The sequence below is a fragment of the Thamnophis sirtalis genome, unplaced genomic scaffold (genome assembly GCF_051295495.1).
Source record: "Thamnophis sirtalis isolate CommonGarterSnake01/CBP01778 unplaced genomic scaffold, rThaSir2_p1.2 scaffold_2, whole genome shotgun sequence".
Lineage (NCBI taxonomy): Eukaryota > Metazoa > Chordata > Lepidosauria > Squamata > Natricidae > Thamnophis > Thamnophis sirtalis.
In genome coordinates this window covers 4,205,013-4,221,174 of record NW_028261382.1, presented here as the reverse complement: position 1 = coordinate 4,221,174, position 16,162 = coordinate 4,205,013, and the positions used below count along the sequence as shown (strand labels likewise).

At 46.8% G+C, this 16,162-nt stretch overlaps 1 protein-coding gene across 1 annotated transcript in view; it reads right to left on the bottom strand.

Annotated features, from left to right (window-relative positions):
• ARID3B (AT-rich interaction domain 3B) overlaps positions 1–14,157 on the bottom strand; it is a 35,221-nt gene extending 21,064 nt beyond the window's left edge. The window contains 1 exon segment of the mRNA XM_087704046.1: positions 13,509–14,157. Within this exon segment, the coding sequence (XP_087560172.1) occupies positions 13,509–14,087 (579 nt within the window). The 5' untranslated portion in view covers positions 14,088–14,157.
• Positions 14,158–16,162: the final 2,005 nt, after the last annotated feature.

Below are 16,162 nucleotides of genomic sequence, written 5' to 3'. Positions count from 1 at the left end.
ACTGAGAATAAAGGACAAAGAGGAATCAGTGTCCTACAGGAGATGGGGGTGATTTTACGATTGGCTTGAAAAAAGATACAAATAGAAAGAGAAAGGAATAAAGCACAAAACAAATAACTCAGACTACGCATTATTGAATCAGGGGGAGGGGAAATAAGAAAGTATGAAAATGTAAAAAATATACAGGTGGGAAAATGATATGAATTGACAAATGTTAAACAGCAATTATAAGAATGTGTATTTAAGAATGAATTTGGAAGGAAAGGTTCAAGGTTCGTTTTATTTATATGCCGCCCTATTCCCGGCGGGACTCAGGGCGGCGCACAAACCCAAAGGAGGGGAAGGGAAACACAAGAACTACAACAAAAAGATACAAGGGAATTTAAAAGACAATCAACAGTCACACAATTCGAGAGGGGAAGGGAACTCATTGACCCCAGGCCTGCTGACACAGCCAGGTTTTAACGGCTTTTCGGAAGGCCTGGAGAGAGGTGAGGGTCCGAATCTCTGCGGGGAGCTTGTTCCAAAGGGCCGGAGCCGCCACAGAGAAGGCCCTCCCCCCGGGTAGTAGCCAGATGACATTGGCTAGTAGACGGAACCCGGAGGAGGCCTAATCTGTGTGATCTAATGGGTCTTTGGGAGGTAATTGGCAGCAGGCGGTCTCTCAAGTACTTTTTCAAGAAAAAGGCACATTTTCTTCCCGCACTGAGTCCAAAACGTGATTTAATTTCTCCTATTAAAACCACGCAATATGAACATGTACAATTCTGAGATTGTTTTTTTAAATGTGCTCAAGAAAATATTTACCTTTTATTGTGCATAGCTTGCAACTGGTGCACTTATTACAGTAGCAATTTTTTAAAAGAGTTTTATTACTTTTTAATTACAAAAATAAACGTTCCATCTTTCCTGACAGTGTGTCGTCTGGCTGCAAGCATCTCTGTGCCACATCGTTCCTCTTTTGCCACAACTTTCACATTCATATTAACATGATTTCCCTAAGTTTAGTATTATAATGCATTGAGCATTTAAACGTTATGGAACTCTCCGTTTTTCTTCTTAATACCTTCTAGTAATAATACATCGACATTAAACATCATTATTCTCATCGTACATATACTAACAGTTTTTTTAAATGCATCCAAGTCACGGAAAAATATTTATCTTTTATTGTGCATAGCTTGCAGCTGATGCACTTATTATTACAGTAGTAACTTTCGAATGTTTATGATAGGAAATAAACACTCTTGCTGTTGATATCTCAAAACAAGGCAAAAGCATTTCTCCAGTGACCAGAGAAAAATCAGTTCTGCCTTTATCTTCAAGGAAGTGACCATACTTCACATTTTGTGTATATATACAGGAAACCAAGGGTTTTTTTAAAAAAAAACCTATCAATTTTACAATGCCTTCTCTGCCACAGCAAATGAATAGGCTCTGCACTGGGGGACAAAAATGAGAATTGTCTAGTCAGTAACTCTGAATAATTGTCTCAAAGCTCTACCGCGTTTATTTTCAAACCACTCTAAGAGTGACCAGTTGGGAGATTTTTTGTGTGTTAATAATAGAATAAGAGAGTTTTGGAAGTTTGGGCCTTGGAGGTCTTCTAGTCCAACCCCTTGCTCAAGCAAGAGAACCTACTGTATTTTTCTTTCTACGGTATATACTATTCTGGACAAATGGCTGACGAATTCCTTATTAAAAGCGATCCCGTGCCGAAATGGATAAACCAGCTAAAGAAATCCAGGGAAAGGAAGAATCAGAATTCTACCAGATATGGGATAAATAGTATAGGTGGATAGAGGAAAGAAACAAAAATCAATGAAAGAATATAACAAAACTCAAAAAATAATAGTTATGAGTAAAATAAGAGGGTTAAGAATGGTGAAATCTAAATGAAACACAATAGAAGGGGAAATAATATAAGGTGTGCGGTATCGATTGATGATGGCTATTATAAAAAACAGGAAGTTCCTGTTCGCACTGCATTGTATAAATGTGGTGTACGTCTAATTTGTGTGTGTGTGTTTTACATGTTTGTTAATAAAAATCTTTTTTAAAAAAAGCGATCCTAAAATAGGAATGCAGAGGGAACGTTTATTAAAAACTGCCAATTTAAAACAAATCACCCTAATTTTTGAATGATGGTGGGGAATTCCGATGCAGTAAAAATTAAGAGCCGAGGTGGCGCAGTGGTTAAATGCAGCACTGCAGGCTACTTCAGCTGACTGCAGTTGAGCAGTTCAGCTGTTCAAATCTCACCGGCTCAAGGTTGACTCAGCCTTCCATCCTTCCGAGGTGGGTAAAATGAGGACCCGGATTGTTGTTGGGGGCGATATGCTGACTCTGTAAACCGCTTAGAGAGGGCTGAAAGCCCTATGAAGCGGTATATAAGTCTAACTATTGCTATTGCTAACTATTGCTATTTCCTCTTCTCCACAGCTGGCAGGAGACTCGGTTTAGATCTCCTTAGCATCAGTCGATGATAAACATTTCTTTCCTGCCCATCTTTTCGTAGCATTTATTCTGGGTGCTTTTTTCCTTCCCTTAAGCAAAACAAAAAAGAAAAAGGAAGCACGTATTGGAATTCCTTTTCTGGCTTTCCCCACACCTTGTTCCTTGGTAATCTTTTGTCCCCAACTCATCCTGCAGAGCAGGCGTAATCAACCTGGACCGCTTTGAAGACCTGTGGACTTCGACTCCCAGAATCCATGCTGGCTGGGGAATTCTGGGAGTCGAAGTCCACAAGTCTTTAACAAGTTGCCAAAGCTGGACACCAACGCCATAGTATAGTGTTTCTCAACCTTGGCCACTTGAAGATGTCTGGACTTCAACTCCCAGAATTCCCCAGCCAGCATTCGCTGGCTGGGGAATTCTGGGAGTTGAAGTCCAGACATCTTCAAGTGGCCGAGGTTGAGAAACACTGCCATAGTAGACCATTTTTTTGGCGCCAGGAACCAGTCAGTGGCGGGTTGCCAATTATTTTTACTACCGGTTCGGGCAGGTTGTCCTCAACTTAGAATAGAACAAAGCTGGAAGGGGCCTTCGAGGTCTTCTAGTCCAACCCCTGCTCAGGCAGGAGACCCTACGCCACTTCAGAGAGATGGTTGGCCAATCTCTTCTTAAAGACCTCCAGTGTTGGAGCTTCCCACAACTTCTGGAGGCAAGTTGTTCCACCGGTTAATTGTTCTGACTGTCAGGAAATTCCTCCTTAATTCCAGGTTGATTAATTTCCATGTGGTGGGTTGCCAATTTCTTTGCTACTGGCTCGCTCATGCGCGGGATGCCTCTGGGCGGAGGCATCGCTGCTACCACCGGTTCGCCCAATCTGGGCTGAACCGGCAGCAACCTACCTCGTACCGGTTCCATAGAGGTATGATTTTTTGCACATCGGGAAGGGGGTGGGTATGGTTTTACACACCGCCTATACCCCGCGTGGGCTTCACGCGTTGGCGTGGGCTGGTTTCCGGCGTGCTGCGGACCGACCGGTGCCGATCCCCCACTGGATTCGGCGACCGGTCCTACAGACTTTTTACAAGCCGGTTTGCAAGCTGTTTCTCGTAGGCTTCCTGGGAATTTTGAACGGACACCCCAACACAGCACTCATTTTATTCTACTGCCTCTGGGATCAAGACTGGGTAGAATTCACCCGTGCGCGTGTTGTCGCAAGCCGGCATGTGGGGGCATGCAGCCACTTCTGCACTCGGCTCTTAAAAGGACGGACTGGAGCCCAAATAAGGATTTGGAAGTGTTGCTCTTCTACAGGGGAGGGGATTAAGTCCTCCAGGCATCTCCAAAGCTGCCTGCAACAGCCCCCACCCCCTCGCAACTGACACCTACCAGTTAACGATCCCAGCATGTCAGGCCCCCTTCCCCAGAGCGGGCAAGCCTGATTTTTACAGAAGCAATTAAGAGAGGCAGCTATTTTAGGATTACTCTCGAGCCACCTGGAGTATCTTATTAAGAGTGGAATTCAGAGGTCCAAAACAATTGTGGTCTCTCTCTCTCTCTCTCTCCCCTCACCCCAGCCACCACCACCACCATTCCCCCGCTCGCAAAGAGCTAGTCCAAACCTTTCCTTGAGGGCAACACTAGAAATTCCTAACGTGATCGTGAGCCCCCTTCCACTCCTCTGATGATTTTGGAATTCGACAGAAGAAAAATGAAAAACACCCTGCAAATCATTTTAAGGGACTGCTGCTGGAGAAGAGGGTATTTTAGTACTGGCGTGCGTTCGTGTGTGTGTGTCTGTGTGTGTGTGTAAGACAGAAAGAGAGAGAGAGAGAGAGACAGAGGCAGAGAGAGAGAAACACACACACAGAGAAAGAGACAGAAACAGAGAGACAGAGAGATAGATAGAAACACACATACAAACACACAGAGACAGAAACAGAGAGAGAGAGAGAGAGATAGAAACAGAGAGAGGGGGATAGATAGATAGATAGATAGATAGATAGATAGATAGATAGATAGATAGATAGATAGGTAGGTAGGTAGGTAGGTAGGTAGGTAGGTAGGTAGGTAGGTAGAGAAACACAGAGACATAGAGAGATAGAGGCAGAAACAGAGAGAGAGACAGAGAGAGAGAGGGATAGATAGAGAGAGGGAATGGATAGATAGATAGGTAGATAGGTAGGTAGGTAGGTAGGTAGGTAGGTAAGGTAGGTAGGTAGGTAGGTAGGTAGGTAGATAGATAGATAAGACAGACAGACAGACAGACAGATAGCTATCGAGAGGAACAGAGAAAGAGATAGAGAGAGAATCTCATGGCGAATTGTCACCAAATTCAAATTTAATGAATTTATATGCCGCCCAATCCCGAAGGACTCCGGGCGGCCTACAGAAATAAAACACTAAAACAATAAAAATTAAAAATAGAGAAGAAAAGCAGATTAAAAAGAAACACTTCATGCGCTCAATCTAGGCGGGGCTGGACCTCATTCATGAGGTCAACAGCCCCAGGCCTGCCGGAATAACCAGATTTTGGTGGCCTTTCGGAAGGCCAAGAGAGTGGGAAGGGTCCGGATCTCTGGGGGTGACGCCTCCGTCTTTTTTCCATAGGAAGGAGTCATCCAAAGGACTTTATTCTCATTGCAAAATTGGGGCGTGTTTGGGTGGGACAAATATGCAAGACACAAACCAATCAAACGACAACAACAACAAAAACCCACAAGGCTGATGTGTGGAACACCGAAAGGTGGCTTTTTCCCCCTCCCAAGAGGCCAACTGGGTTTTCCTGATGTTCCCTGAAGGGGTTTCGCTTCTCATCCGAGAAGCTTCCCCACTTCTGACTCAGTTGTCGGTCAGAACTGAAAGCTTCCCGGGTGAGAAATCGAAACCTCTTCAAGGCAGAACAAGAAAGTCCCGTTGGGGGAATTGGGGGGGACGGGAGATATCTTTGGGGACAACCGTGACCTGGATGTGACTGAAGATCTCTAAAATTGTGCAGGACAGACTTCTCAATACGACAGGTTGTTACAGAAAGGCAGTCCCCTCCAGTTACAAGGTCTCTGTTGGGTCCCCCCCCCTCCCTTAGCCTCTTATTTCCTATCGCTCTTTAAGGCCTTTGTGGCTTAAATCCGCATGAATTTGGGAAGTGTTTAGAAAGGGAGGAAAGGAACTAAATTGACTTTTCTTTGGAGAGTTTGCCAGCCCTGTGAAAGACAGCCAAGCCTTTCCTCCCCTTTCTCGGTGTTGACAAGATTCTCACCGCCCCTTCGGTCATAAGCCGAGCCGACTCTTTTGTCCTGCGAGGGTGTCCGAACCATTGATTACTTTGTGGAGGGACGACTGAATGGGAGCTCAAAGCCGACAAGCACCCCGAACAGCCTTCTTCCTTTTGAGAGAATTCTTGGCTAACAGAAAACATTCAAGGGGGCTTTGAGATGACTTTTCTACAAAGAAAAGGGCTGGGGTTTTTTTTTAAAGAAAGAAAGAAAACGTGGAAAGTGAAGAGGGAAATACCCCCCCCTCCCAAAAAAAACCGCAGAACAAACAAAACACCAAGGACACCTCTTAGCTCTGAATGCCTCGATTTCAAATAACGTTAGGCAGAAAGACATTTTTAGAATGATCCACCGTGCAAAATGCAAATTTAAGTAGCCCTTAACAGGAGAACATTATTAAGGGCAGGGAAAAAGATTAATCCCCCGTCCCTCCGACACATTAAGGGACACGAGCGCTGTCCGGGGACAAAAAACAGGAGATCTTGTTTCTCTTACAAACTTGAGTGACTGACATCTACCCCGATGTCAATCTTGCCTATTAATAGGCAGCACAGCACAATCCTGGGTTAGGGAAACGAACGGTGGATGGAGAAAGGCCTTTAATGGATGTTCCTCCAAAGCAGTGTTTCTCAACCTTGGCAACTTGAAGAGGTCCGGGACTTCAACTCCCAGAATTCCCCAGCCAGCATTCGCTGGCTGGGGAATTCTGGGAGTTGAAGTCCCGGACCTCTTCAAGTTGCCAAGGTTGAGAAACATTGCTCCAAAGAATCCCTTGGCAAGCAAGAGATTCTCCTTTGGATTAAATAATGAGAACGGATTTCGGCTCTCTGGTTTACAATGCAGAGGCATGTGAACAATGTGTACAGGCAGTCCTCCACTTACGACCAGAACTTTATTTTTAAAAGGTTTTTTTTTTTCATTTTCATAACGAATAACCACATGTAAGGTCCTCTCCTACTCTTGTTATTCTACCTTCTACCAAGCCAATGGAGAAAACCAGCTCCACTTAACAACTGTGCTGGTAAATTTATCACTTAACAAACGTGACAGGAAACATCGTAAAACGGAGCACAAAACTCCCTGAGCAAATTCCTCACTTAGCGACATACATTTCGGGCTCCGTTGTAGTCGTAAGCGGAGGACTACCCCTACTGCAGCTTGCTGCTTTGTTTCCTTCACTTTCCCTTGCTTTGATGATGATGATGAAGAAGAAGAAGAAGAAGAAGGAGAAGGAGAAGAAGAAGGAGAAGAAGAAGAAACAGAAATAGAAGAAGAAACAGAAGAAGAAGGAGAAGGAGAAGAAGAAACAGAAATAGAAGAAGAAACAGAAGAAGAAGAAGAAACAGAAATGGAAGAAACAGAAGACGAAGAAGGAGAAGAAGAAACAGAAGAAGAAGGAGAAGGAGAAGGAAAAGAAGAAGAAACAGAAATAGAAGAAGAAACAGAAGAAGAAGAAGAAGAAGAAGAAGAAGAAGGAGAAGAAGAAACAGAAATAGAAGAAACAGAAGAAGAAGAAACAGAAATAGAAGAAGAAACAGAAGAAGAAGAAGGAGAAGGAAAAGGAGAAGAAGAAACAGAAATAGAAGAAGAAACAGAAGAAGAAGAAGAAGGAGAAGAAGAAACAGAAATAGAAGAAACAGAAGAAGAAGAAACAGAAATAGAAGAAGAAACAGAAGAAGAAGGAGAAGGAAAAGGAGAAGAAGAAACAGAAATAGAAGAAGAAACAGAAGAAGAAGAAGGAGAAGGAGAAACAAATAGAAGAAGAAGAAACAGAAATAGAAGAAGAAACAGAAAAAGAAGAAGAAGGAGAAGAAGAAGAAGAAACAGAAATAGAAGAAGAAACAGAAGAAGAAACAGAAGAAGAAACAGAAGAAGAAACAGAAATAGAAGAAACAGAAGAAGGAGAAGGAGGAGAAGGAGAAGAAGAAGAAGAAGAAAAAGAAGAGTGTCAGAAATATATTAAAATTACCCTCCGTGACTTTTCTTTGAACAAGGCAGTAAACAGTCCTCCAATGCATAGAGAACCTAACTCCTGCGAGCATCTTAAAACCAAAGCCACTTAAAGGAATCGGGATTCCAGGCCAGATCGTTTCTCGGTGTCCTAGGTGTGGAATTCGACACCAGGGCACAACACAGCTTTTCTTTTACAGCGATGGGGACCCCCGAAGAGGAAGGAGTTCCTCATTAAAGGCTAAACTAGAAACATTCTTAGAAACTGCAAACATCCCCCACCCCACCCCACCAGTGGCTTCACGGACTGGACAGAGGAAGGAGGATGGGGACCGATGCAAAAAAACCCCAACTGCAAATATTTTTTAAGGGACAGGAATTGGGTAGATGGAAGGAAGCAATTTCCATCCTTCTTATTCCCAGGCTGGAGGGCCGAGAGAGTTCAGGAAGAGCAGAAAGCCACTCTTTCCATTCAAAATTTTCCAGGAAACCCACCGCTTCTCACAGCACAAGCAAAAAAAGAAGATTATTTCAGGTTAATGGCTGAGGCAGGTAGGTTTCTCCAGGTATAGAGCCAAGGTGGCGCAGTGGTTAAATGCAGCACTGCAGGCTACTGCTAGATCAGCAGTTCAGCGGTTCAAATCCCACCGGCTCAGGGTTGACTCAGCCTTCCATCCTTCCGAGGTGGGTAAAATGAGGACCCAGATTGTTGTTGGGGGCAATATGCTGACTCTCTGTAAACCGCTTAGAGAGGGCTGAAAGCCCTATGAAGCGGTATATAAGTCTACTGCTATAAGTCTACTGCTATTCTGCAGAAGGAATTCTGCGGTTTGTTTAGTGGCACTGAAAAAAGAAAGGGACTTATGACCATTCTTCACGCTTAGAACTGTTACAGCACTCCTGTGGTTAAGTGAGTTACATTCCACCGCTTGACAAATGGTTCATATTTATGACCTGTCCTGGGGTCATGCATTCGATCCCCTTTTTGCGTCCTTCTGAAGAACAAAGTCAATTGGGGGGGAGCAGGATTCACTTAAGAACCGTATTAATGGATTCACTTAACAGCCCTGTTACTAATTTAATGAGTGGGAGGCAGTGGCTCGGTGGCTAACACGCTGAGTTTGTTAATCAGAAAGGTCGACGGTTCGGTGGTTCGAATCCCTACCGCCGCATAACGGAGGGAGCTCCCGTTCCTTCTCCCAGCTTCTGCCAATCTAGCAGTTCGAAAGCACGTAAAAATGCAAGAATAGAGACCACATTGGTGGGAAGGGAGCAGCGTTCTGTGCGCCTTCGGTGTTTAGTCATGCCGGCCACACGACCACGGAGACATCTTCGGGCAGCGCTGGCTCTTCGGCTTTGAAACGGAGATGAGCTATGCCCCCTAGAGTCCGGAACGACTAGCACGTATGTGCGAGAGGAACTATTACCTTACTCATTTAACAACGGCAGCGATTCCCTTAACAACTGCGGCAAGAAAAGTGGTAGAAACGGGGCAAAACTCACTTAACAAATGTTTCACTTAGCAACATAACTTTTGGGCTCAGGCACGGACATAAGGAGCAACTCCTGCTTTTTCGCTTCAGGGAAAGGGTTCAGAATGCAAACCGTTGTGACTAAAGCGGTTTGTTCTCAATGCAGCCTTTCTCCAGTGTAGCCCACACAGTGCACCGTTCATACTCATGGGGTGTAAGTATCCCTTGCGTAAACCTCAATTACGGTAACATGAATAACCTTCCAGCCCTCGGAGCTTATAAGCAAACATGCAAGACGAGAAGGATATTTTGCAATCCACTGGCATTCTCCCCCCCCTTCCGCCCCCCCATCACTGTGCGAAATAACTACGGTACTTTTCGGAGTGTGAGATGCACTTTTTTCCCCTGTAAAAGAGGGTGGAAATGTTGGTGCGTCTTATACACCGAATACGGCCATTTTTGGCCTCCCGAAACCCCACCCTGCAGGTCCGTTTTCGGGGCATGCAAAAGGTTTGGGAGGCCTAGGGAATGCTTCTGGGGGCTGGAGAGAGCCAAAAAAAGGATGTACGGAGACCAAAAACTATTTTTCCCCCCTTGTTTTTCTCTTCAAAATTTTGGTGCGTCTTATACTCCGGTGCGTCTTATAGTGTGAAAAATACGGTAATTCCCGCAACACTGTCAAACAATCTAGGAAGGCAGCATTTCATTAACTCATCGTTATTCTTATGGCTATAACCATTTTTTCCAGGTAGTCCTCAATTTACGAACACAACGGAGCCCCAAATTTATGTCGCTAAATGAGCAATTTTGGCTCCATGAGTTTTGCTCCCTTTTACGACTTTTCCTGACATATTTGTTAAAAGCATCGCTGCGGTTCTGAAATGCGTAACGAGGTTGTTAAGTGAATCTGGTTTCCCCCCACTGGCTTGGCAGAAAGTAGAACGCTAACAGAGCTTGAAGGGGCCTTGTAGGTCATCTAGTCCAACCCCCTCGCTCAAGCAGGAGTCCCTATATACAAAAGGGGATCACGTGACACACACACACACCCCTGGGACACCGCAGTTGTTAAATGGGCTGCAAGGTTGTTAAGTGAATCTGCATTCCCCATTGACTCTGCTGGTCAGGTGGTCGCAAAAGGGGAATATTCTACAACCGTCACAAATGTGAGTCAGCCATCAAGCATCCGGATGTAATCATGGGGAGGCTTCCATGACTGTAAGTGTGCGCATTTCCCCCCTGCTTAATTCACGGTGGCAGCCAGGAGCCTCCGAAGGTTTTTCCCTTCGGTCTTTTTCAGTGCCGTAGTAACTTTGGATGGTTACCAAATTAACTATTGTTAAATGGAGGAATTGCCTGCACTTTTAAGGCAACTTCTTTCTTTCTTTTTTAAAATAGGTACAGAATTTTTTTTTAAAAAAAAACAACCACCTTGCACTTCGAAATTAATTTTTAAAGGCCTGCTTGGAAAAATGGGTCTTTTATAGATTTCTGAAAAGGGGGGGGGGGGGTAAGAGCAGAGGCTTAGCCCCCATTCCTGAGGGGCTGCATTCCTGAGCCCGAACGCAGAGCAGAAATGTAATGCAAAGGCGAGGGGCCAAAATATCCTGGGGAAATAAAAAGGATGATTGAATCACCTGCTCTCAAAAGGACCAGTGCGCTCAGCGTCTGAGAGGCTGCGGCGTAAAACGGGGGTATTGAAATACGGTGGGAAAATAAGCGGGAGGAGAAAGCAGCCGAGTTACTTTTCGGGGAAATGAGCGGCGAAAGTTTTCTTAGATTCAAGTTATTTTGTTTTCTGAAAATGAACTGTGAGTCTTCCTAGATTCTCTCACCTGTTTGCCATTGGTTGCCAACTCAGTTGTGTTTCCCAATATAATAGCTTATTTAACAATAGCTTCCTTAGGTACTTAAGGCTCACAACTGCCCGAAGAGTCACCCACAACAGCACTAAACACCGCAAGCAGCATTACACAACACCCCTAAAAAAGCGGATGCAATTACGCACTCCAAATGTCAGGAAAAGTGCTGGGTTTTTAAAAAAATAAATTTGCTGTAAGAATCCGACACAATTACCCCTCAACCCTTGCACATGGCAACGTTTGTGCAGCGTGCAGCACCCCAGAAATGGTAAACATAATCAATGGTGCCACTTGCTTGCTCAAGATTCAGCGGGCCAAAAGGCCTACTTGCACCAAGGGAGAGTAAAATACTCCCAGGTTGCATCAGCCGGCCTGCTTTTTAATTGCAACACTTCAAAGTGTTCTTTGGCCACCGAAAGCACAAGGGCCCCGTTATTATTCTCAAGGCCGGGGGCCGTCCTGAAGCTGTTGGTGTGAACTGCAAACACAACTTGTGAGGGGAAACGGGAGAGGCTTCCCAGGGTCTGTATAAATAGGAAGCCTACTGTCTTTCTTTTCTTTTTTTCTATGCGCACTTCCCCCTTGCTTAATTCACGGTGGCAGTCAGGAGCCTCCGAAGGTTTTTCCTTTTGGCTTCTGCTCGTAAAAAAATAAGGAAACGTGCAAAGGAGCTGCTCCTAAAGGGGGGGGGGACAGAACGGGAGGGGGGGAAGAGGAGGAAGAGAAGGAGGAGGAAGAGAAGGAGGAAGAAGAGGAAGAAGAGAAGGAGGAGGAAGAGAAGGAGGAAGAGAGGGAGGAGGAAGAGAAGAGGAAGAGGAAGAAAAGGAGGAGGAAGAGAAGGAGGAAAAGGAGAAGGAAGAGGGGGAGGAAGAGGAGCAGGATGAAGAGGGAGAGAAGGAGAAAGAGGAAGAAGAGGGGGAGAAAGAAGAGGAGGAGGAGGGAGGAGGAAGAGAAGGAGAAAGAGGAAGAAGAGAAGGAGGAAAAGGATAAGGAAGAGGGGGAGGAAGAGGAGCAGGAGGAGAAAGAGGAAGAGAAGGAGGAGAAAGAGGTAGAAGAGGAAGAGGCGGATGAGGAAGAGGGGGAGGAAGAGGAGCAGGATGAAGATGGAGAGAAGGAGAAAGAGGAAGAAGAGGAGGAGAAGGAAGAGGAGGAGGAACAGAAGGAGAAAGAGGAAGAAGAGAAGGAGGAAAAGGATAAGGAAGAGGGGGAGGAAGAGGAGCAGGAGGAGAAAGAGGAGGAGGAGAGAAAGAGGAAGAAGAGGAAGAGGCAGACGAGGAAGAGGGGGAGGAAGAGGACCAGGATGAAGAGGGAGAGAAGGAGAAAGAGGAAGAAGAGAAGGAGGAAAAGGAGAAGGAAGAGGGGGAGGAACAGGAGGAGAAAGAGGAGGAGAAGGAGGAGAGAAAGAGGAAGAAGAGGAAGAGGCGGACGAGGAAGAGGGGGAGGAAGAGGAGCAGGATGAAGAGGGAGAGAAGGAGAAAGAGGAAGAACAGGAGGAGGAGGAAGAGGCAGAGGAGATGGCTTAAGAAACAAAATTGCTCATTTCCCAGAGTTCACAATGATCAAAGGCTCGGCTGCAGTCAAAGGCTGATTTATTCAAGGTTTCTGAGCCAGATTCCTGGGGGTTTTTTTTTGCTTCCTCAAAAGATCCCATCAAATATCTTCTGACCCAACTACCTCACAGGGGCCTGGCTAAAAAAAATAACATAAACCGAAGGGACCAACAACAATCCTCGTCTTATAGCCATCCCAACAGTTACAACGGCACTTGGGAACCATTTTTTCCACACTTATGACCGTGGCTGTAACCCCCCCATGGTCAGCTGATCCAAAAGGTGGATGCCAGGCAATTGGGTTCATAGTTACGACGGTGGCGGGGCCTTGGGGGTGATGGGATCACATTTTTTTTGGGGGGGGGGAACGGGACTTTCTGGCAAGCGAAACCCAAGGGGAAGCTGGACTCGCCGAACAATCGTGTTGCTAATTGAACAACGGCGGCCATTCCTTTAAGGACGGCGGCACGGAAGTCTGTAAAACGGGGCAAAAGTTAGCAATTAGCAATTAGACTTATATACCGCTTCATAGGGCTTTCAGCCCTCTCTAAGCGGTTTACAGAGCCAGCATATTGCCCCCAACAACAATCTGGGTCCTCATTTTACCCACCTCGGAAGGATGGAAGGCTGAGTCAACCCTGAACCGGTGAGATTTGAACAGCCGAACTGCAGAACTGCAGTCAGCTGAAGTAGCCTGCAGTGCTGCATTTAACCACTGCACCACCTCGGCTCTTCACCGCGGTCTCGCTTAGCCACAGAGACGCCGGGCTCGATTCCGGTCGCAAGGCGAGGGCGGTAAGTAAAAAGGGAACTAACGCCCAACTACGGCGCGCGGCTGTCCCTGCGCAGCAAAGAAGAGGCACACTAACACAAACGCCACGCAACCCACAAGCTTCCGACGGCATCCTGTGTGTGTATGTGTGTGTGTGTGTGCAAAACCATTAGACTGACCTGTTTGTGCTGCTCCTCCAGCCTCCACGCCTGTCTCCCAGTTGGAGCCCCGGAAAAGAGGACGTTGGGGGCTTCCTTCCCCGCTTGGTCCTTTCCCTGGGGATTGCGCTGGGCGGTTCCCCCGAGAACCGGCAGAGGCTTAGAGGAAGGAGTCACTCTTTGGTTGTGGGAAACCGCTTTGGAAGCGTGAAAGTATTGGAGAGCCGATCGCGCCTCCTGGCCAGTCCTGGGGGCGCTGTTGTCCTCCAGGTCGCCGTCTTCTGAATCTTCTTCCTCCTCCTCCTCCTCCTCTTCCTCCTCCTCCTCTTCCTCCTCCGAGTTCAGAGCGCTCTGGTCAAATGTCCGAGACGCCCCCAGGACGGGGGGCATCCTAGCGGAAGGTCCAAGGACGGGCCCACCGGAAACTTTGCCGGGGGTGGCAGCCAGGCCGGCTTGCTGGAGGGTCATCTGTGGAGGGAACTGCAACGGAGGGTCCCTCATCAGCCTCGGGGGTCGGTCTCGGGGTTCCATCGGGGGAGGAGGCACCTGCTGCTGCTGTTGCTGCTTCTGCAGCTGCTCCACGACGGCCTCCAGCTTCATCCTGGGCTTAGCATGGCTGGGCGGACAAAGGAGTTCGGAAGGACGTGGCTCCAGACGAAGCCGTCGCAGGAGATCTGAAAGACAAATATTGGGCCTGGGTGAATTACTTCTTCCTCCACCGGGCCACAAGGAGTAGTAGTTGTAGTTAAGTTTATTTATAGGCCGCCCTTTTCCCTGAGGGGACTCAGGGCGGCTTACAACTTGTATAGGAAGGGGAAACATACAAAGACATATAGGACAATACATAATTAAAAGAGTAAAGCAACATTCATTCAACATTCGGGTGGGGACAGATTACACTCTTTATCCCCAGGCCTGACGGGATAGCCAGGTCTTGAGGGCTATGCGGAAGGTCTGGAGGGTGGTGAGGGTACGAATCTCCACGGGGAGATCGTTCCAAAGGGTCAGAGCTACTACTGAAAAGGCTCTCCTCCGCGTAGTTGCCAGTCGACACTGACTGGCAGATGGAACTCGGAGGAGGCCTAATCTATGCGATCTAATGGGTCGTGAGGAGGTGATTGGCAGGAGGCGGTCTCTCAAGTACCTAGATCCACTACCATGAAGGGCTTTATAGGTGGTAAGTAGCACCTTGAAGCGCACCTGGAGATCAACAGGTAGCCAGCGCAGCTCGCGGAGGATAGGTGTTATGTGGGCGAACCGAGGTGCACCCACAATCACTCGCGCGGCCGCATTCTGGACTAGCTGAAGTCGCCGGATGCTCTTCAAGGGCAGCCCCATGTAGAGCACATTGCAGTATTCCAGCCTAGAAGTCACAAAACAAAAGCAGACTGGGGAAAGCCCACATACAATCCCGCCTTTATGGAATTCCAGATTTCCCTGCAAAGCAATGACTTCCTTGTAGTTTAAAAACCCAAATCTGCATCAGAAATGACTTTATCATATGGGGGGGGGGGCACTTTCTCGTCTGCCATATTTTCTTTGGAAACATCTGTCACTTTCTCTTAAAATGGTAAAGCTTCCCCTCTTCCAAACGTGCTTAAGTTGCAGTTAGTCCTTGACTTATTGGCCATTTGTTGAGTGACCGTTTGAAGTTATGATGGTGTTTGGGGGGGGGGGAATCACAGCTGGTCCTCACACTTAAAACCACGGCAGTATCTCCTTGGGCAGAAAACATGAAGCGGCTGTAAATCCAAGCGGATTAAAGGTAAAGGTTCCCTTTGCACATATGTGCTAGTCGTTCCTGACTCTAGGGGGCGGTGCTCATCTCCGTTTCAAAGCCGAAGAGCCAGCGCTGTCCGAAGACGCCTCCGTGGTCACGTGGCCGGCATGACTCAACGCCGAAGGCGCATGGAAACGCTGTTCCCTTCCCACCAAAGGTGGTCCCTATCTTTCTACTTGCATTTTTTACCGTGCTTTCGAACTGCTAGGTTGGCGGACGCTGGGAGAAGTCACGGGAGCTCACTCGGTTACGCGGCGCTAGGGATTCGAACCCCCAAACTGCCAACCTTCCTGATCGACAAGCTCAGCGTCTTAGCCACTGAGCCACCCCATTTCTCTTAATGCTATGCATAATGGGAGCAAAATAGGATTTACAACCCCGTGGAAGGGGAGAGGAAGGAAAAAAGAAACCTCCACCAATTGTTGTTTTGACATTACAGTTTAAGAAAGGCATGCAGAAAGTTCTTTATTCTGAAATGTACACAGTCAATTTTCTTCCTCGGTTGCTATATATGCTGCTTTAATTCCAGGGTTAGGATAAAAATGGAGGCGGGGGCCTGAATGCAAACACAACATTCGGCAGTCCAAATTCAAGGGGCCAAGGCAACTGAAAGACGAACTTACAACCTAGTCCTCAACTTGCAACAGTCCGTTTTAGTGACTGTTCAAAAAGTTACGACGGCACTGGAAAGAGTTCCCACACTTACGTCTGTGGCAGCCGCCCCGTGGACGGGTCCGCACGATCAAAATTGGCAACTGCCCCACATTTATGACCGCTGTGGTGTCTGGGAACCATAGGATTCCCCTTTTTGCGACCGACTCACAAGCAAAAGGACGTTGTTAAGGGAATCACGGCTGCCTGTTCAGTTACTTAACACTGTCGTTAAACAAAATCT